This window comes from Aulonocara sp. 'chitande type north' Nkhata Bay, linkage group LG6 (assembly GCF_057382095.1).
Source record: "Aulonocara sp. 'chitande type north' Nkhata Bay isolate Kocher_YH1m ecotype deep benthic linkage group LG6, A_spYH_male_GT1.1, whole genome shotgun sequence".
Classification (NCBI taxonomy): domain Eukaryota; kingdom Metazoa; phylum Chordata; class Actinopteri; order Cichliformes; family Cichlidae; genus Aulonocara; species Aulonocara sp. 'chitande type north' Nkhata Bay.
Window position 1 is genome coordinate 10,626,389 of NC_141349.1, and position 21,618 is coordinate 10,648,006.

The window sequence follows — 21,618 nt, forward strand, 5'->3', positions numbered from 1 at the left end:
CTTGCACTGAGGTCTGTTTGTTGCAAATATCTTTGACCTGTTTTTATGTCTTATAATGTTTATATTTGTACTTATGTCTTGTATTGCTGGTAAGTAACTTTCTTGCACTGAGGTCTGTTTATTGCGAATATCTTTGACTTGTGTTTATGTCTTATAATGTTTATGTCTGTATGTATGTCTTCAATTGCTGTTAAGTAACTTTCTTGCACTGAGGTCTGTTTGTTGCAAATATCTTTGACTTGTTTTTATGTCTTATAATGTTTATGTCTGTATGTATGTCTTCAATTGCTGTTAAGTAACTTTCTTGCACTGAGGTCTGTTTGTTGCAAATATCTTTGACTTGTTTTTATGTCTTATAATGTTTATGTCTGTATGTATGTCTTCAATTGCTGTTAAGTAACTTTCTTGCACTGAGGTCTGTTTGTTGCAAATATCTTTGACCTGTTTTTATGTCTTATAATGTTTATATTTGTACTTATGTGTTGTATTGCTGGTAAGTAACTTTCTTGCACTGAGGTCTGTTTATTGCAAATATCTTTGCCCTGTTTTTATGTCTTGTAATGTTTATGTCTGTATTTATGTCTTGTATTGCTGGTAAGTAACTTTCTTGCACTGAGGTCTGTTTATTGCAAATATCTTTGACCTGTTTTTATGTCTTATAATGTTTATATTTGTACTTATGTGTTGCATTGCTTGTAAGTAACTTTCTTGCACTGAGGACTGTTTGTTGCAAATATCTTTGACTTGCTTTTATGTCTTATAATGTTTATGTGTGTATTTATGTCTTCAATTGCTATTAAGTAACTTTCTTGCACTGAGGTCTGTTTGTTGCAAATATCTTTGACTTGCTTTTATGTTTTATAATGTTTATGTGTGTATTTATGTCTTGTATTGCTGGTAAGTAACTTTCTTGCACTGAGGTCTGTTTGTTGCAAATATCTTTGACTTGTTTTTATGTCTTGTAATGTTTATGTGTGTATTTATGTCTTGTATTGCTGGTAAGTAACGTTCTTGCACTGAGGTCTGTTTGTTGCAAATATCTTTGACTTGCTTTTATGTCTTATAATGTTTATGTGTGTATTTATGTCTTGTATTGCTGGTAAGTAACTTTCTTGCACTGAGGTCTGTTTGTTGCAAATATCATTGACTTGCTTTTATGTCTTATAATGTTTATGTGTGTATTTATGTCTTCAATTGCTATTAAGTAACTTTCTTGCACTGAGGTCTGTTTGTTGCAAATATCTTTGACTTGCTTTTATGTTTTATAATGTTTATGTGTGTATTTATGTCTTGTATTGCTGGTAAGTAACTTTCTTGCACTGAGGTCTGTTTGTTGCAAATATCTTTGACTTGCTTTTATGTCTTATAATGTTTATGTGTGTATTTATGTCTGGTATTGCTGTTAAATGTGTATTTATGTCTTGTATTGCTGGTAAGTAACTTTCTTGCACTGAGGTCTGTTTATTGCGAATATCTTTGAGTTGTTTTTATGTCTTATAATGTTTATGTGTGTATTTATGTCTGGTATTGCTGTTAAATGTGTATTTATGTCTTCAATTGCTCTTAAGTAACTTTCTTACACTGAGGTCTGTTTGTTGCAAATATCTTTCACTTGTTTTTATGTCTTCTAATGTTTATGTGTGTATTTATGTCTTGTAATGATTATGTGTGTATGTATGTCTTGTATTGCTGGTAAGTAACTTTCTTGCACTGAGGTCTGTTTGTTGCAAATATCTTTGACTTGCTTTTATGTTTTATAATGTTTATATTTGTACTTATGTCTTGCATTGCTGGTAAGTAACTTTCTTGCACTGAGGTCTGTTTGTTGCAAATATCTTTGACTTGTTTTTATGTCTTCTAATGTTTATGTGTGTATTTATGTCTTGTAATGATTATGTGTGTATGTATGTCTTGTATTGCTGGTAAGTAACTTTCTTGCACTGAGGTCTGTTTGTTGCAAATATCTTTGACTTGCTTTTATGTTTTATAATGTTTATATTTGTACTTATGTGTTGCATTGCTGGTAAGTAACTTTCTTGCACTGAGGTCTGTTTGTTGCAAATATCTTTGACCTGTTTTTATGTCTTATAATGTTTATATTTGTACTTATGTGTTGCATTGCTGGTAAGTAACTTTCTTGCACTGAGGTCTGTTTGTTGCAAATATCTTTGACTTGCTTTTATGTTTTATAATGTTTATGTGTGTATTTATGTCTTGTATTGCTGGTAAGTAACTTTCTTGCACTGAGGTCTGTTTATTGCAAATATCTTTGACCTGTTTTTATGTCTTGTAATGTTTATGTGTGTATTTATGTCTTGTATTGCTGGTAAGTAACTTTCTTGCACTGAGGTCTGTTTGTTGCAAATATCATTGACTTGTTTTTATGTCTTATAATGTTTATGTCTGTATGTATGTCTTCAATTGCTGTTAAGTAACTTTCTTGCACTGAGGTCTGTTCGTTGCAAATATCTTTGACCTGTTTTTATGTCTTATAATGTTTATATTTGTACTTATGTCTTGTATTGCTGGTAAGTAACTTTCTTGCACTGAGGTCTGTTTATTGCAAATATCTTTGACCTTTTTTTATGTCTTATAATGTTTATGTGTGTATTTTTGTCTTATATTGCTGGTAAGTAACTTTCTTGCACTGAGGTCTGTTTATTGCGAATATCTTTGACTTGTGTTTATGTCTTATAATGTTTATGTCTGTATGTATGTCTTCAATTGCTGTTAAGTAACTTTCTTGCACTGAGGTCTGTTTGTTGCAAATATCTTTGACTTGTTTTTATGTCTTATAATGTTTATGTCTGTATGTATGTCTTCAATTGCTGTTAAGTAACTTTCTTGCACTGAGGTCTGTTTGTTGCAAATATCTTTGACTTGTTTTTATGTCTTATAATGTTTATGTCTGTATGTATGTCTTCAATTGCTGTTAAGTAACTTTCTTGCACTGAGGTCTGTTTGTTGCAAATATCTTTGACCTGTTTTTATGTCTTATAATGTTTATATTTGTACTTATGTGTTGTATTGCTGGTAAGTAACTTTCTTGCACTGAGGTCTGTTTATTGCAAATATCTTTGCCCTGTTTTTATGTCTTGTAATGTTTATGTCTGTATTTATGTCTTGTATTGCTGGTAAGTAACTTTCTTGCACTGAGGTCTGTTTATTGCAAATATCTTTGCCCTGTTTTTATGTCTTGTAATGTTTATGTCTGTATTTATGTCTTGTATTGCTGGTAAGTAACTTTCTTGCACTGAGGTCTGTTTGTTGCAAATATCTTTGACCTGTTTTTATGTCTTATAATGTTTATATTTGTACTTATGTCTTGTATTGCTGGTAAGTAACTTTCTTGCACTGAGGTCTGTTTGTTGCAAATATCTTTGACTTGTTTTTATGTCTTATAATGTTTATGTCTGTATGTATGACTTCAATTGCTGTTAAGTAACTTTCTTGCACTGAGGTCTGTTTATTGCAAATATCTTTGACCTGTTTTTATGTCTTATAATGTTTATATTTGTACTTATGTGTTGCATTGCTTGTAAGTAACTTTCTTGCACTGAGGACTGTTTGTTGCAAATATCTTTGACTTGCTTTTATGTTTTATAATGTTTATGTGTGTATTTATGTCTTGTATTGCTGGTAAGTAACTTTCTTGCACTGAGGTCTGTTTGTTGGAAATATCTTTGACTTGCTTTTATGTCTTATAATGTTTATGTGTGTATTTATGTCTGGTATTGCTGTTAAATGTGTATTTATGTCTTGTATTGCTGGTAAGTAACTTTCTTGCACTGAGGTCTGTTTATTGCGAATATCTTTGAGTTGTTTTTATGTCTTATAATGTTTATGTGTGTATTTATGTCTTCAATTGCTCTTAAGTAACTTTCTTGCACTGAGGTCTGTTTGTTGCAAATATCTTTGACTTGCTTTTATGTTTTATAATGTTTATGTGTGTATTTATGTCTTGTATTGCTGGTAAGTAACTTTCTTGCACTGAGGTCTGTTTATTGCAAATATCTTTGCCCTGTTTTTATGTCTTGTAATGTTTATGTCTGTATTTATGTCTTGTATTGCTGGTAAGTAACTTTCTTGCACTGAGGTCTGTTTATTGCAAATATCTTTGACCTGTTTTTATGTCTTATAATGTTTATATTTGTACTTATGTGTTGCATTGCTTGTAAGTAACTTTCTTGCACTGAGGACTGTTTGTTGCAAATATCTTTGACTTGCTTTTATGTCTTATAATGTTTATGTGTGTATTTATGTCTTCAATTGCTATTAAGTAACTTTCTTGCACTGAGGTCTGTTTGTTGCAAATATCTTTGACTTGCTTTTATGTTTTATAATGTTTATGTGTGTATTTATGTCTTGTATTGCTGGTAAGTAACTTTCTTGCACTGAGGTCTGTTTGTTGCAAATATCTTTGACTTGTTTTTATGTCTTGTAATGTTTATGTGTGTATTTATGTCTTGTATTGCTGGTAAGTAACGTTCTTGCACTGAGGTCTGTTTGTTGCAAATATCTTTGACTTGCTTTTATGTCTTATAATGTTTATGTGTGTATTTATGTCTTGTATTGCTGGTAAGTAACTTTCTTGCACTGAGGTCTGTTTGTTGCAAATATCATTGACTTGCTTTTATGTCTTATAATGTTTATGTGTGTATTTATGTCTTCAATTGCTATTAAGTAACTTTCTTGCACTGAGGTCTGTTTGTTGCAAATATCTTTGACTTGCTTTTATGTTTTATAATGTTTATGTGTGTATTTATGTCTTGTATTGCTGGTAAGTAACTTTCTTGCACTGAGGTCTGTTTGTTGCAAATATCTTTGACTTGCTTTTATGTCTTATAATGTTTATGTGTGTATTTATGTCTTCAATTGCTATTAAGTAACTTTCTTGCACTGAGGTCTGTTTGTTGCAAATATCTTTGACTTGCTTTTATGTCTTATAATGTTTATGTGTGTATTTATGTCTGGTATTGCTGTTAAATGTGTATTTATGTCTTGTATTGCTGGTAAGTAACTTTCTTGCACTGAGGTCTGTTTATTGCGAATATCTTTGAGTTGTTTTTATGTCTTATAATGTTTATGTGTGTATTTATGTCTGGTATTGCTGTTAAATGTGTATTTATGTCTTCAATTGCTCTTAAGTAACTTTCTTACACTGAGGTCTGTTTGTTGCAAATATCTTTCACTTGTTTTTATGTCTTTTAATGTTTATATTTGTACTTATGTGTTGCATTGCTGGTAAGTAACTTTCTTGCACTGAGGTCTGTTTGTTGCAAATATCTTTGACTTGTTTTTATGTCTTCTAATGTTTATGTGTGTATTTATGTCTTGTAATGATTATGTGTGTATGTATGTCTTGTATTGCTGGTAAGTAACTTTCTTGCACTGAGGTCTGTTTGTTGCAAATATCTTTGACTTGCTTTTATGTTTTATAATGTTTATATTTGTACTTATGTGTTGCATTGCTGGTAAGTAACTTTCTTGCACTGAGGTCTGTTTGTTGCAAATATCTTTGACCTGTTTTTATGTCTTATAATGTTTATATTTGTACTTATGTGTTGCATTGCTGGTAAGTAACTTTCTTGCACTGAGGTCTGTTTGTTGCAAATATCTTTGACTTGCTTTTATGTTTTATAATGTTTATGTGTGTATTTATGTCTTGTATTGCTGGTAAGTAACTTTCTTGCACTGAGGTCTGTTTATTGCAAATATCTTTGACCTTTTTTTATGTCTTATAATGTTTATGTGTGTATTTTTGTCTTATATTGCTGGTAAGTAACTTTCTTGCACTGAGGTCTGTTTATTGCGAATATCTTTGACTTGTGTTTATGTCTTATAATGTTTATGTCTGTATGTATGTCTTCAATTGCTGTTAAGTAACTTTCTTGCACTGAGGTCTGTTTGTTGCAAATATCTTTGACTTGTTTTTATGTCTTATAATGTTTATGTCTGTATGTATGTCTTCAATTGCTGTTAAGTAACTTTCTTGCACTGAGGTCTGTTTGTTGCAAATATCTTTGACTTGTTTTTATGTCTTATAATGTTTATGTCTGTATGTATGTCTTCAATTGCTGTTAAGTAACTTTCTTGCACTGAGGTCTGTTTGTTGCAAATATCTTTGACCTGTTTTTATGTCTTATAATGTTTATATTTGTACTTATGTGTTGTATTGCTGGTAAGTAACTTTCTTGCACTGAGGTCTGTTTATTGCAAATATCTTTGCCCTGTTTTTATGTCTTGTAATGTTTATGTCTGTATTTATGTCTTGTATTGCTGGTAAGTAACTTTCTTGCACTGAGGTCTGTTTGTTGCAAATATCTTTGACTTGTTTTTATGTCTTATAATGTTTATGTCTGTATGTATGACTTCAATTGCTGTTAAGTAACTTTCTTGCACTGAGGTCTGTTTGTTGCAAATATCTTTGACCTGTTTTTATGTCTTATAATGTTTATATTTGTACTTATGTCTTGTATTGCTGGTAAGTAACTTTCTTGCACTGAGGTCTGTTTGTTGCAAATATCTTTGACTTGTTTTTATGTCTTATAATGTTTATGTCTGTATGTATGACTTCAATTGCTGTTAAGTAACTTTCTTGCACTGAGGTCTGTTTATTGCAAATATCTTTGACCTGTTTTTATGTCTTATAATGTTTATATTTGTACTTATGTGTTGCATTGCTTGTAAGTAACTTTCTTGCACTGAGGACTGTTTGTTGCAAATATCTTTGACTTGCTTTTATGTTTTATAATGTTTATGTGTGTATTTATGTCTTGTATTGCTGGTAAGTAACTTTCTTGCACTGAGGTCTGTTTGTTGGAAATATCTTTGACTTGCTTTTATGTCTTATAATGTTTATGTGTGTATTTATGTCTGGTATTGCTGTTAAATGTGTATTTATGTCTTGTATTGCTGGTAAGTAACTTTCTTGCACTGAGGTCTGTTTATTGCGAATATCTTTGAGTTGTTTTTATGTCTTATAATGTTTATGTGTGTATTTATGTCTTCAATTGCTCTTAAGTAACTTTCTTGCACTGAGGTCTGTTTGTTGCAAATATCTTTGACTTGCTTTTATGTTTTATAATGTTTATGTGTGTATTTATGTCTTGTATTGCTGGTAAGTAACTTTCTTGCACTGAGGTCTGTTTGTTGCAAATATCATTGACTTGTTTTTATGTCTTATAATTTTTATATTTGTACTTATGTCTTGTATTGCTGGTAAGTAACTTTCTTGCACTGAGGTCTGTTTGTTGCAAATATCTTTGACCTGTTTTTATGTCTTATAATGTTTATATTTGTACTTATGTGTTGCATTGCTGGTAAGTAACTTTCTTGCACTGAGGTCTGTTTGTTGCAAATATCTTTGACTTGTTTTTATGTCTTCTAATGTTTATGTGTGTATTTATGTCTTGTAATGATTATGTGTGTATGTATGTCTTGTATTGCTGGTAAGTAACTTTCTTGCACTGAGGTCTGTTTGTTGCAAATATCTTTGACTTGCTTTTATGTTTTATAATGTTTATGTGTGTATTTATGTCTTGTATTGCTGGTAAGTAACTTTCTTGCACTGAGGTCTGTTTGTTGCAAATATCATTGACTTGTTTTTATGTCTTATAATTTTTATATTTGTACTTATGTCTTGTATTGCTGGTAAGTAACTTTCTTGCACTGAGGTCTGTTTATTGCAAATATCTTTGACCTTTTTTTATGTCTTATAATGTTTATATTTGTACTTATGTCTTGTATTGCTGGTAAGTAACTTTCTTGCACTGAGGTCTGTTTGTTGCAAATATCTTTGACCTTTTTTTATGTCTTATAATGTTTATGTGTGTATTTTTGTCTTATATTGCTGGTAAGTAACTTTCTTGCACTGAGGTCTGTTTATTGCGAATATCTTTGACTTGTGTTTATGTCTTATAATGTTTATGTCTGTATGTATGTCTTCAATTGCTGTTAAGTAACTTTCTTGCACTGAGGTCTGTTTGTTGCAAATATCTTTGACTTGTTTTTATGTCTTATAATGTTTATGTCTGTATGTATGTCTTCAATTGCTGTTAAGTAACTTTCTTGCACTGAGGTCTGTTTATTGCAAATATCTTTGACTTGTTTTTATGTCTTATAATGTTTATGTCTGTATGTATGTCTTCAATTGCTGTTAAGTAACTTTCTTGCACTGAGGTCTGTTTGTTGCAAATATCTTTGACCTGTTTTTATGTCTTATAATGTTTATATTTGTACTTATGTCTTGTATTGCTGGTAAGTAACTTTCTTGCACTGAGGACTGTTTGTTGCAAATATCTTTGACTTGCTTTTATGTTTTATAATGTTTATGTGTGTATTTATGTTTTGTATTGCTGTTAAGTAACTTTCTTGCACTGAGGTCTGTTTGTTGCAAATATCTTTGACCTGTTTTTATGTCTTGTAATGTTTATGTGTGTATTTATGTCTTATATTGCTGGTAAGTAACTTTCTTGCACTGAGGACTGTTTGTTGCAAATATCTTTGACTTGCTTTTATGTTTTATAATGTTTATGTGTGTATTTATGTTTTGTATTGCTGTTAAGTAACTTTCTTGCACTGAGGTCTGTTTGTTGCAAATATCTTTGACCTGTTTTTATGTCTTGTAATTTTTTATGTGTGTATTTATGTCTTGTATTGCTGGTAAGTAACTTTCTTGCACTGAGGTCTGTTTGTTGCAAATATCTTTGACTTGTTTTTATGTTTTATAATGTTTATGTGTGTATTTATGTTTTGTATTGCTGTTAAGTAACTTTCTTGCACTGAGGTCTGTTTGTTGCAAATATCTTTGACCTGCTTTTATGTCTTATAATGTTTATGTGTGTATTTATGTCTTCAATTGCTGTTAAGTAACTTTCTTGCACTGAGGTCTGTTTGTTGCAAATATCTTTGACCTGCTTTTATGTCTTATAATGTTTATATTTGTACTTATGTCTTGCATTGCTGGTAAGTAACTTTCTTGCACTGAGGTCTGTTTGTTGCAAATATCTTTGACCTGCTTTTATGTCTTATAATGTTTATGTGTGTATTTATGTCTTCAATTGCTGTTAAGTAACTTTCTTGCACTGAGGTCTGTTTGTTGCAAATATCTTTGACCTGCTTTTATGTCTTATAATGTTTATATTTGTACTTATGTCTTGCATTGCTGGTAAGTAACTTTCTTGCACTGAGGTCTGTTTGTTGCAAATATCTTTGACCTGTTTTTATGTCTTATAATGTTTATGTCTGTATGTATGTCTTCAATTGCTGTTAAGTAACTTTCTTGCACTGAGGTCTGTTTGTTGCAAATATCTTTGACTTGTTTTTACGTCTTGTAATGTTTATATGTGTATTCATGTCTTGTATTGCTGGTAAGTAACTTTCTTGCACTGAGGTCTGTTTGTTGCAAATATCTTTGACTTGTTTTTACGTCTTGTAATGTTTATATGTGTATTCATGTCTTGTATTGCTGGTAAGTAACTTTCTTGCACTGAGGTCTGTTTGTTGCAAATATCTTTGACTTGTTTTTACGTCTTGTAATGTTTATATGTGTATTCATGTCTTGTATTGCTGGTAAGTAACTTTCTTGCACTGAGGTCTTTTTGTTGCAAATATCTTTGACTTGTTTTTACGTCTTGTAATGTTTATATGTGTATTCATGTCTTGTATTGCTGGTAAGTAACTTTCTTGCACTGAGGTCTGTTTGTTGCAAATATCTTTGACTTGTTTTTATGTCTTATAATGTTTATGTGTGTATTTATGTCTTGTAATGATTATGTGTGTATGTATGTCTTGGATTGCTGGTAAGTAACTTTCTTGCACTTAGGTCTGTTTGTTGCAAATATCTTTGACCTGTTTTTATGTCTTATAATGTTTATATTTGTACTTATGTCTTGGATTGCTAGTAAGTAACTTTCTTGCACTGAGGTCTGTTTATTGCAAATATCTTTGACCTGTTTTTATGTCTTATCATGTTTATATGTGTATTTATGTCTTCAATTGCTGGTAAGTAACTTTCTTGCACTGAGGTCTGTTTGTTGCAAATATCTTTGACCTGTTTTTATGTCTTATAATGTTTATATTTGTACTTGTGTCTTGTATTGCTGGTAAGTAACTTTCTTGCACTGAGGTCTGTTTGTTGCAAATATCTTTGACTTGTTTTTATGTCTTATAATGTTTATGTCTGTATGTATGTCTTCAATTGCTGTTAAGTAACTTTCTTGCACTGAGGTCTGTTTGTTGCAAATATCTTTGACTTGTTTTTACGTCTTGTAATGTTTATGTGTGTATGTATGTCTTGTATTGCTAATTGTTAGGAACCCTAACTTTATTTATTTTTTTAATAGTAAGATGTATGTATGTATGTATGTGTGTGTGTGTGTCTGTCTGTCTGTCTGTCTGTCTGTCTGTGTGTGTGTGTGTGTGTGTGTGTGTGTGTGTGTGTGTGTGTGTGTGTGTGTGTGTGTATATATGTGTGTCTGTCTGTGTGTATGTGTGTCTGTCTGTCTGTGTGTGTCTGTTTATTGTCCACAGATCAGGTTTGAAGTGTCTGTGTGGTGCAGCTGGTCTGGTCTGTCTCTGTACAGTCGAGGCTGCACCCACCCATAAAACGGTGGAGGCTCACCAGGACATGCACACCTCACAAGTTCCCGGCTCTCTCGGCTCGGTTGAAGACGGGTTTCTTGGAGAAGGGGAGGGCAGTGAGGCACAGTCCCCCGTCCCCCGACGCCCCTCGCGATGCCCCTCCTTCTTCGACTAACCCTCTGCAGAGGAGCCGTGAGAGCCAGGAACTTGTGAGTTTTGTATATCCACTCAGGCATCCTTCATACCTGGTCTGTAGGAAGTTCCTGTCAGAAGGAGGATGGACAGTGAACATTTTAAGCCCACTCGGCAGCGACAGATGGCCACCCCTTCCTGAGCCTGGTTCTGTCGGAGGTTTCTCCCTGTTAAAAGGGAGTTTTTCCTCCCCACCGTCGCCAAGTGCTTGCTCATAGGGGATTTTTTGGGCTTTTTTTCTTAAAACCAACCGCTGATAAGTTCACTGGCATCAAGTTTAGGACTCTGCAAATATTTAAATGGATAATTCGTCATCAAGTGAGGAATGATCCATTTAAATCATATTTGAGAGTCACATATATTTGTATATAAATATGATTTGTTGGACAATAAGGCAAATCACAGACTAATTTGGACAATTGGGAAAAATTAAATAAATAAAAAAAATTGGATAAAATGCATGTGTCATTGTTTCATATTGATTTCAAATAACATACCATTTGATTTCAACATATTTTTGTTACACTTGCAGTGGTGTTATTTTGTTATGATCCTGTTCCTTTTAAATATAAATATAAACCATCTAAATAGAAATGGAAAACTAGAAAGATTAAAAATATAGCTTTACTAATCTGAAAGTTATTTGTCATTGGATCCATCATTCCCACAGTGGAAACACATTATCTCATATTATGTTCAATTCAGTAGTTAAAAGTATAAAATTTAATAATGTCTATTTTTAGTTTACTTTGTTAATAAACACATTTTTTAGTATTTTAGAAACACTAACATCATACATATCCAAATATGAAGCAATGTTTTAACTCCCATTTACATACAGACCTGTGGCCAACTTTACAAACCATTTTGAATTTTTCCAGCTGAGGCGTTCAAAATAGATATACTTTTGATTGTCACAGTGTTATTTGGGCAGCTGCCTGCCTAATATAACATAACATCACCACAATATTTTACATTAAATGAGGAAATGTATCTTTGTTTCCTCAGCTAAGACTGCTTGGCTGCTGTAGCTTGTGTTTATGTTGAGAGTGACATCTGATTTAAAAGCAAGAAGCAAAAGCCACTGAGCACCATCAGTCAGCACAGAGGCAATGCTACAAATTTAAGGAACGAAGGTCAATTCTTTGTGTGTGTACATGCACAGAGCACATGTGCACACGGTTGTGCAGATTAACTCACAGATGTATATGACAACTCACGTTTGTGGCATTAACATTGTTTTCCAATCTTAAACAGAAACAGGAAGCTCCAACCCGGAGGGCGGTGCACTGTTGGACGGACCAATCGGAGTCGGCGCTGCGGGACTGTTTTGATCACGCGGACTGGGAAATGTTTCACGTGGCCGCCAGAGACATTGATGAATACACAGACTCAGTCTGTGGATTTATCAGGAAATGCGTGGAAGATGTCGTCCCATCCAGAACAGTCAAATCCTTCCCAAATCAAAAACCCTGGATTAACGGAGATGTTCGCGCTGCACTGGCGGCACGGAACACCGCCTTTGCCTCCGCGAACACATCGGACTACAAACACGCACATTACCAACTCCGGAAGACGATCAAAGCAGCCAAACGTGAGTACAGGGACAGGGTGGAACAACAGTTTGACAACCCTCGGAGTATGTGGCAGGGACTAAACACGATCACAGACTTTAGAGGGAAAACCAGCACACCGCAGACCACGGCCTCTCTGTGTGAGGATCTAAACGTATTCTACGCTAGATTCGACACAGCGAACACCATGAGACCGGACAGTGTGCGCACCGCGGATGACGTCAGTGCGCACACTGTGTCTGAGGAGGATGTGCGGAAGTGCTTCAGGAAGGTGAACGCACGCAAAGCTACTGGTCCGGACGGGATTCCCGGCCGCGTCCTCAGGTCATGCGCGGCTCAGCTGGCTGGAGTGTTCACGCACATCTTCAACCTTTCCCTCTCTCTGTCTGTAGTCCCAGCCTGCTTCAAAATGGCCACCATCGTCCCTGTACCCAAATCCTCCACCATCTCCTCATTGAACGACTGGCGACCTGTAGCCCTGACCCCCATCGTAAGCAAATGCTTCGAGAAGCTGGTCAGGGACTTCATCTGCTCTGCACTACCCGACTCACTGGACCCTCTACAGTTTGCATACCGCCACAACAGGTCCACTGATGATGCCATAGCCCTGACACTACACACTGCCCTGTCACACCTGGAGAAGAGAGACACGTATGTGAGGATGCTGTTTGTAGATTACAGCTCAGCATTCAATACCATCGTTCCCTCGAAGCTGGACAGGAAACTGCAGGATCTAGGACTGAGCAGCTCCCTCTGCAGCTGGATCCTTAGCTTCCTGTCTGACAGACGCCAGGTGGTCAGACTGGGCAGCATCACCTCATCCCCCATCACACTGAACACTGGTGCTCCACAGGGGTGTGTACTGAGCCCTCTCCTGTACTCACTCTACACCTACGACTGCACAGCCACTAACAGCTCCAACATCATTGTGAAGTTTGCGGACGACACTACAGTGGTGGGTCTTATCACCAACGGTGATGAGACGGCTTACAGGGAGGAGGTCAGCGCCCTGACCCACTGGTGTCAAGACAACCATCTCACCCTCAACGTCGCAAAGACAAAGGAGTTGATAGTGGACTTCCGGAGGTGCAGAGAAGTACACACCCCCATCACCATCAACGGCGCTGCTGTGGAGAGAGTGAGCAGCTTCCGGTTCCTTGGCGTACACCTGGCTGAGGATCTTACGTGGTCAGTACACACAAACAAAACAGTGAAGAAGGCGCAGCAGCGCCTCTTCTTTCTCAGGAGACTGAAAAGATTCGGCATGAGCCCCCGCATCCTCAGGACCTTCTATCACTGTGCCATTGAGAGCATCCTCACTGGATGCATCACCACCTGGTATGGCAACAGCACCGCCTACAACTGCAAAGCTCTCCAGCGAGTAGTGCGGTGCTCTGAACGGATAATTGGAGGTGAGCTTCCCTCCCTCCAAGACATCTACAGGAAGCGGTGCCTGAGGAAAGCGGGGAGGATCATCAAGGACTCCAGTCACCCCAGCCATAAACTGTTCAGACTGCTTCCATCAGGAAGGAGGTTCTGCAGCATCCGGTCCCGTACCAGCAGACTGAGAGACAGCTTCTTCCATCAGGCCATCAGACTGCTGAACACGTCATAGACACCTCAGCTTCACTACTGGAACTTCAACATTATGCACTCCACACTGTATATAAATGCCACTTGTTTTGCACATATTCAACTCTGTATATTTTATATATTTTATTATTATTATTATTATTTTATTTTATTTTATTTTTTTACTATTTAATTTGTAAAAATGTGTATACACACACACACACACACACACACACACACACACACACACACACACGTAGGAAAATATTTAGTATACACATCCAGAAATGCATACACTATTATATATTGTGCATATATTTATTAGTTTCAGGTTGGCCATTCTTGTATTTTGCTCGTTTGTGTTGTTGTGTTTGCACATCTCTGTTGCTTGTGGGGCTCGCACACAAGAATTTCACTCGCATGTGCTGTGCCAGTGTGCCTGCACATGTGATGTGACAATAAAAAGTGATTTGATTTGATTTAAATGTAATACATACATTTCCATCATTGGCCATAATTCTTGCAAGGAAGGGACTCAAAGGTCACAAGTTATTAAATAAAATTAATTAAACACACCATTAAAAGAAGTTCACTATTCACTCCTTAAACGTCATAGCTAGCAGCAGTTATTTATATCTATGAAAGAGAGAGCTTAATTGTTTGATTAAGCTTGATTGGAATGTCAGCTCCACACTGTGGCTGGTTGATTAAATAAGTTGGGGGAGCAAAAGTAAAATGAGCTACTTGTGGGATACTATTTAACTTGGGTTGGGTAAGCTGCTCATTTTATGCTCATTTTACTTTTCAGATGGTGTCAAGCCTGGCAGTTTGGTGTAATTGTTAGCCTTGTAATTCATAGTAATATATTTCTCACACACAACCTCAACCTCTGCCTCTCCATGTGAGCAGAGACGCAGCAGCATCTTGTTTCTACAGGAAGCCTGATTAAAATGTTAGGCATTTATACGGTGTACAAGATTAAAGAATATAAAACTGATATTACTAAACCTGACTTCCTTCCATCTATTTTCTGCTGCTTATCTGAGTCCGGTCATGATGCCCAGACGTCCCCCTCCCCAGCCACCTACTCCTGCTCTTCCTGGAGAACAGTGAGCCGCCACTCTGGTGCCTTTCGGTGTAAACGAGTAGCTTTCCAAATAACTCAGCTCTTCATCGTGTTTCTAAGGCAGAGGTCAGACATCCTTCAGAAGATGCTCATTTGTGTCAGATTTTAGTCATAGGTAAAGGTATGACTGTAGACTGACGGGTAAATCAACAGGGATCAATACCCTGCTCCTCTTTTTTCCAATACAAGTTCCTCTATCAAATCATTTTTTGACACTTGAGTCAGCAGTCCAAGCAGAGATGTCCAGAAGTTCCTTTTCCCACTTAAGTGGTATTTATGGTCACACAAATGCGTCTGACAACAGACAGGCAGCGAATACTGGGATACCACGGCGAGCCGGCCGAGATACATAATGTGTCCAGTGTGTGTTTGGTCTGCCCTTACCAGCTCGTCTAGGAGACATTCTGGAGGCCTCCTATTTCAGATGCCAGTCAAACCACCTACACTGGCTCCTTTCCTTTCTGTGAATGATCGCAGTTGAGGAGGAGAAGCTATGCTGTCCCCTGGTATGGTCTCCCCAAGGCAACTGGTTCTTGATGAGGGGCCAAACTTAAGTACAATTCAAAAGACCAAAGTTACTAGCCTGGGACCAGTACTGGGGAGGTTTCTTTGTTTTCCAGAACAGCTAATAGCTGTGCCCCATGAGTTCAGCTTAAAATATCCACACAGGTACTTCGTCCTCCCTCGGGTGGGCAGAGAGCTTTGTGGTCCAGGTTGTGGTCCAGTCCCCGGCTGCTTTAGCTGGCTTTAGAAAAAACCTGAAATTAGAATTAAAACTGTTTGTACCTTCACCTGTGTTACTTACAGTGATATGTTATGTAATTTGTTAACTGTCTCTTTAAGCTTTCAGCAGCTGGAGAGTTAAAAATAGTCTGTGTGAAAATAGGCAGGCGGTGAACTCGAGCCTGTGATACGTTTTTAATGTCAGGCTGTGACCACAAACACCAGAGTGGTCATCAGCATTCAGATCAGCTGATAGTAACCAGAAACGGCTTTATGGTCATTCTCTTAATTGTTATTGGCGTTTTCTTTTATTTGACTTGTTTAAAATAATAAAAAGCTGATTTGGGTTCATTTTATAAGCAAATCACATAACTTAATACAACAGAAATAAACTGACAGAGTAATGGAAAATAAAAAATTATAAATGTGGCCCAAAGCTACACGGATCACTGGCCACAATTCATTCAGCTGGAGGTCTTTTTTTTTTTCAAAGTTAATTTTAAATAGAAATAAATGTGGGCAAGAAATTAAAACTAAATAGGGAGCAAGCCTGAACCCTAAAGGCTTTACTAAGTGTTAATTATGCAGGTTTAGACATGGGCTGATTTGTAAGCTTGTGATAAACCTTAAATAAGTATATATGTATATTTTTGTCTGTTCCCTTGAAACGCATGCAGGTTCTGCAGGAGTTTCAACAGCAGCTGTTTGTGCAGAAGAACATGGCGTTCCAGCAAGCACCAGACTTCATGTTCCAGCCTGTCGACTCAGATACGGTAAATACTGATGTTTTTCTCTTTTTATTCATTATTAAATGCATAAAATATCACATGCGATTGCTTTTAGTGATTATTGGGGAAAATAAACTCGTATTTATTATGCATGGAATGAAATCCCCAACCTTAAAAATTTAGAACTTAACATGATTTCTCTAAAATGTTCAAGTAAAACTTGAAGAATAATTTTTGAAACTATTAAAATCCAAATCTCAAAGTGTTTGGGTTGCTTTTAATACAAATTTTGTAGCATAAAATAAGGTTCGTGTTTGACTAATTTAGTTGGCAGGAGGTGTTAATCAGTTTACCGGAAAATCAATTTCTACAGAAAAGTGAAGTGAAATGTGGATCCTTCAGGTTTGAACTGCACAGGTTGGAAACCACAGGTAAAATGCTGTAATGAACACAGATCAGAGGAGATTGTTGAGAAGTGGAACAAAGCTCAACAGATGACAGATTAATTTGTTTAGACAACAATCAATACAAAATCAGACGAGTGGAACAAGCAGCTCACGGGCATCCTGAAAGCTGAGCTGGCCGTGGCCACAAAAGCCCGGACTGGACTCGGCTCAGGACCTTGATGCTCAAAGCGGCTTTAGGCAGAGCAGATCCACCTTTTTGGTCCAGAGTTAAACATCTCAACAATACCAGATGCAGAAAAGATTTTTTTTTTTTTAGACATTCATGATCACTGGAGTATGAAGCTTGAGAAGCTGGGTGATGACCTTTCCTCTAAATTGATACACAAGCAGGAAAAAATGTTCTAATTTTCTAAAAAATTGTAAGTAACAGACAAAGTAGCTCCATTGTTTGAGTGTCAATAATCTGTCTGCACTGAAATAAACAACTAATTTAAATAGATTTTAATCACAAAAGTGCTGCACACACATTATGGAACAGTCTGGGTAAGAAGTCAAAGCAGGAAACATAATAAGTCCTGCGTGATTGGTCTTTATCTTTGTTAGTCTGAACTATGAGCCTGAAGGCAGAACAGTGAACTTTGTACTGTACTCCTTGCCCTTCACAGGAACTTAGATTATTTCCCATTTTTAGTTTTTATTTACAGATGTGTCGTCTCATTTCCTCACCGTGGGACTATTTCCAGCTCGTGTTTGTTCCGACTTTATCAGACTGTTTATCTTCCTAAATAAATGCACAACCTCCACTTTTAATTAAATATTTGGATTGGACGTGGATCATGTCACCAGGTGAAGGACTGGTGACATCCTTCAGAAGATGCTCATTTGTGTCAGATTTTAGTCATAGGTAAAGTTATGACTGTAGACTGACGGGTAAATCAACAGGGATCAATACCCTGCTCCTCTTTTTTCCAATACAAGTTCCTCTATCAAATCATTTTTTGACACTTGAGTCAGCAGTCCAAGCAGAGATGACCAGAAGTTCCTTTTCCCACTTAAGTGGTATTTATGGTCACACAAATGCGTCTGACAACAGACAGGCAGCGAATACTGGGATACCAGTTATAATTCTGACTTTGAAGTGAAGCCACTTTTTGTTTTGGCTGTTTTTAATCAGTTCCAGTCGTGTTTAACCCCCATTTAGATTTACTTTCCCAAACTTTGTGGCACTAATGATTCTGTGTCCAGGTTTAAAACACCTGCTCTTTGAGTTTGTACAGAAATTCTAGTTTAAGTCTGAGTTTTGTGCTGCTTTGGAGTATTAGTTGTTTTATATTACCTGAGTCCTGAGTAAAGTGTGGTATAAATGCAGGCATGGTCTCAGTGTTTTCTTCAGTGTTCTGGCTGATGTTATTGAAGCCACAGTGAGCATTTTTGTCCGTTCACCAGTGTGGCGGTATTTGAAAAATATACATCACGGGTGAAATGAAGATGGTTAAACTGTTACATCGCAGCTTTAATTTGAATGAACGTGTTTGTCTGTCTGCAGGCTTCTCAGCCAGACGAGCTGACCATCGAGGAGCAGGAAATCTTGGAGGTCATCGATGATGGCGACATGGAGGACTGGGTCAAGGTACAAAAATAACACAAACACAGTTATGTAGCAGATGCACTCTCATGTTTGAGGGTTGGTTGTTTTGTGTATTAGTTCACTCTCTGGCTCTTAGACTGTTTGACAAACATTTAGTTTCAGTTTTTATAAGACCTCGCACCGGTACAGACTATCTACTGGACGTTTTAGTGTTTCTCTGGGATCAGTTGAACTGATGTGGCTTCAGGAATTAGAATAATTCAACTAAAATGCGTGCGGTGCATTGAGGCAGGTCAGGTTGGCCTGGGTGGTAGAAGCTCTGCTGAACATACAGACAAATCAAAAAATGTACAAATACACAGTTCTCTGCTTCTTTTTTGGCCCTGCAGCCGTAAAGGGCTGATGGGAGATTCTCGTCACGCAGCCGGGCAGGCAGGTGGGCGGGCATGGCACCCAAGTTTGTGAATGCAATAATTCATGATTGAGGCAGTTTTTAAATTCATACCTTAAGTGCAGCTACTGAAAATCTGGGCCAAATCCTGATTGATGGTGATCCAATCCTGCCTCAGCAGCGCTCCGGTTTGATCACAGTTTGTCAGCTTCTGCTTTTTAACAGCGGTTCGTGGACTCTTGATCAGTTTGAGATCTGCGGAGTGACCTGGTCATGGATATAAAATGTTAATTTGATGATCTCCCAGCTACTTAGTTATCATTTTCACTTTGTTTGTCACAGACTGTTACAAAGTTGCTCCTGGACCTTTGGGAGAAAATTTGAGAAGTCTTTGAGGACATTTTTCGGGTGGTCAGTGGTGTCTACTTAAATGTAGAAATGTCAGCTGTGGATGCTCCCATCATTGTGTGAAGTCATTCTTTTATAAACGCCTCTGCAGAGCTGCTGGTGTGTAGTCATTGTGTACTTTGTGTGTGGTTGTTTTCAGATCATTTCCCTGAAGGAACATTGTGCATTGTTGCTGTTTTACTTTTGTTTATTGTGTAAGTCTGGCTTTCCTGTGAGCCATTGTGCAAATGTTCCACGTGTTGAGCCAATATTTTATGTATATTTACTTAGGTGATTATCTTTTCATATACAGATATAGTGTTTTAATGGGGTATTTATTTTAATGAATATAATCATACATAAAAATGTGAGCAATATCATTTATATAGATCTGTTTTAGTGCTGTGATTCCCCACAGCATGCCCCAACAGAGATCCCAATACCTCTGAGTGTTTTCAATCTGAATGAAAATAAGTAAGCAGCGGCAGGGGAGGCCACCGGTGTTCATGAAATCAAGCTTCATGAATTCAGCAGAGGCTTGTTTAGGATTTTAGATTTCTCGTTAATTCAGGAAGAGCGAACAAAAGCTCTCCTATTATTCTCTTTGTGGCTGTTATTAAATTCTGGCGACGATGCAGTGATATTGTTACAGCCCTACTCTTTACATCTGACTTTATTTTTTCTCATTAGGAGTTTTCCTGTTGAAACATTTTTGGCTGTTGTCATCGTCTGTGTGCATTGTCTGTGTTTCCAGGCCAGAAACCGTAGCGGACAGGTGGGCTACGTCCCGGAGAAATACCTGCAGCTGCCCTCCTCCAACAGCCTGCTGAGCATGCTGCAGTCGCTGGCCGCGCTGGACGCCCGATCCCATTCCTCCAGCAACTCCACCGAACCTGAAACCGAACCCCCAACCGGCTCCGTCAACGGAGACTCGAGGAGTGAGATCCGCCTCCACCAGATAATATCGGAGTTTTGATTTCCTGCTTTGTTTAATACCCTCGTTGCCACTGTCTGTGTTGCAGTTTCATTCGCAAAGGCTTTGTACGACTACGCGGGACAAACGGAAGATGAGCTGTCGTTCCCAGAAGGCGCCATCATCCCCATCCTGAGCAGAGAGACCCACGAGGACGATGGCTTCTGGGAGGGCGAGTTTAACGGCGTTGTTGGTGTAAGAGTTCAAATAATAGTTTGCAAAAGCTTGTGACTGCAAAATTGTGTCTGCCTAAGGGACAGTTTGTTCCAGGAGATAAGCGAGAGTTAGAAGATTAATAGGAAGCACCTGGCCTCCAGACGGAGAAGATGTCCTTTTAAATGTGTCAAAAGTCGTCAACAGAACATTTGTGGTTTTGAAACTTATGCCTGTGTTGTATCTGCTTGACGCATGAGGGTGCGTCATAAAAGTAAACCCTGATGGTATAAAACAACTGCTTGTGTATCATTGGGCGGAGATCGATGCTGTCTGTGGGCAGTGTTCATCTCCCCACGCACGTGTTCATTAAAATCATTGTTTGACCGAAGCTCTTCTGGACCATTATTGTTTTGTGCTCACCCTCAATATTTGAACTCGTAACAAACAGCAATAACAGCAAAACATGTAATGGACGTGCTGGTCCACTAGACAACATCATGTTGATGTAAAGCTTTGGGTCTCTTATGCAAAGTAAAGAGGCTGAAATAAGGTGTCCATGAGTATCAGTTTTCAACATTCAGTATTAAGAGACAAAGACTGTACGGGTTGGGCCAGTCGTCAAGTCCTGGAGCAAAGTGAGCCTGCAAATCAATAAGATGCAAATCAGTTTATACCTTTCATATAATGTTTGAATTTGTTTATTCTGAGTTTTATTGTTCAGTTAGTTTCCACAGTTCATATATCATGTGTAATTTTTCATTAGTTTCAGTGTTTGTTTGTATTTTATTCTATTCATGATGGTTGTGTTGACAGATTTGTCCAAATTTAAAGCTATAGATGTGAACTTTTGGTTCCTTTATTATTACCTGTATAATTAGTTTCAGTCTTTGTGAAGTGGGGAAGGAGGACCCAAAAGCAGGACTCGTGCGATGGAGAGTGCTCTTTATTTACAGTGGAGTAAATAAGACAACACAATAATCTCTTGAGCTCCCTCGACTCCTGTGTCATGTCTTCACCCAAAACTCCGTGCTCTCTGCTCCGTGGCTGCTGTCCACCTGTGCTCCACTCTCCTCCTCCTGGGAAAAAAACAACAGAGGCAGCCGTCAGGACACCATGCTGCCTAATCAACAAAAAACAGTCCCAGTCTAAATAATCTAAAAGACCAACCACGGCTCCAGTGATGGCAACACACAGTTCTAGTGACCAACCCAGTGGGC

The 21,618-nt window shown here is 37.1% G+C and overlaps 1 protein-coding gene across 2 annotated transcripts; it reads left to right on the forward strand.

Annotated features, from left to right (window-relative positions):
* Positions 1–9,236: 9,236 nt before the first annotated feature.
* On the forward strand, positions 9,237–21,433 carry LOC147327271 (F-BAR and double SH3 domains protein 2-like). Of its 2 annotated transcripts, none has more exons than XM_086294891.1 (4): positions 9,237–12,370; positions 16,449–16,544; positions 18,453–18,536; positions 20,027–21,433. In XM_086294891.1, the coding sequence occupies exons 1-4, from the start codon at positions 12,155–12,157 to the stop codon at positions 20,246–20,248; spliced, it is 618 nt and encodes a 205-aa protein (XP_086151017.1). In that variant the 5' UTR covers positions 9,237–12,154; the 3' UTR covers positions 20,249–21,433. The 2 variants fall into 2 exon arrangements, with proteins under 2 accessions (XP_086151017.1, XP_086151018.1); XM_086294892.1 differs by lacking the exon at positions 9,237–12,370 and adding an exon at positions 14,977–15,114.
* Positions 21,434–21,618: the final 185 nt, after the last annotated feature.

Coding starts and splice junctions, on each gene's coding strand:
- LOC147327271 (XM_086294891.1), top strand. CDS start 12,155: ATGAATACACAGACTCAGTCTGTGGATTTATCAGGAAATGCGTGGAAG. Junction 16,545..18,452: donor AGCCTGTCGACTCAGATACG/GTAAATACTGAT, acceptor GTCTGTCTGCAG/GCTTCTCAGCCAGACGAGCT. Junction 18,537..20,026: donor ACATGGAGGACTGGGTCAAG/GTACAAAAATAA, acceptor CTGTGTTTCCAG/GCCAGAAACCGTAGCGGACA.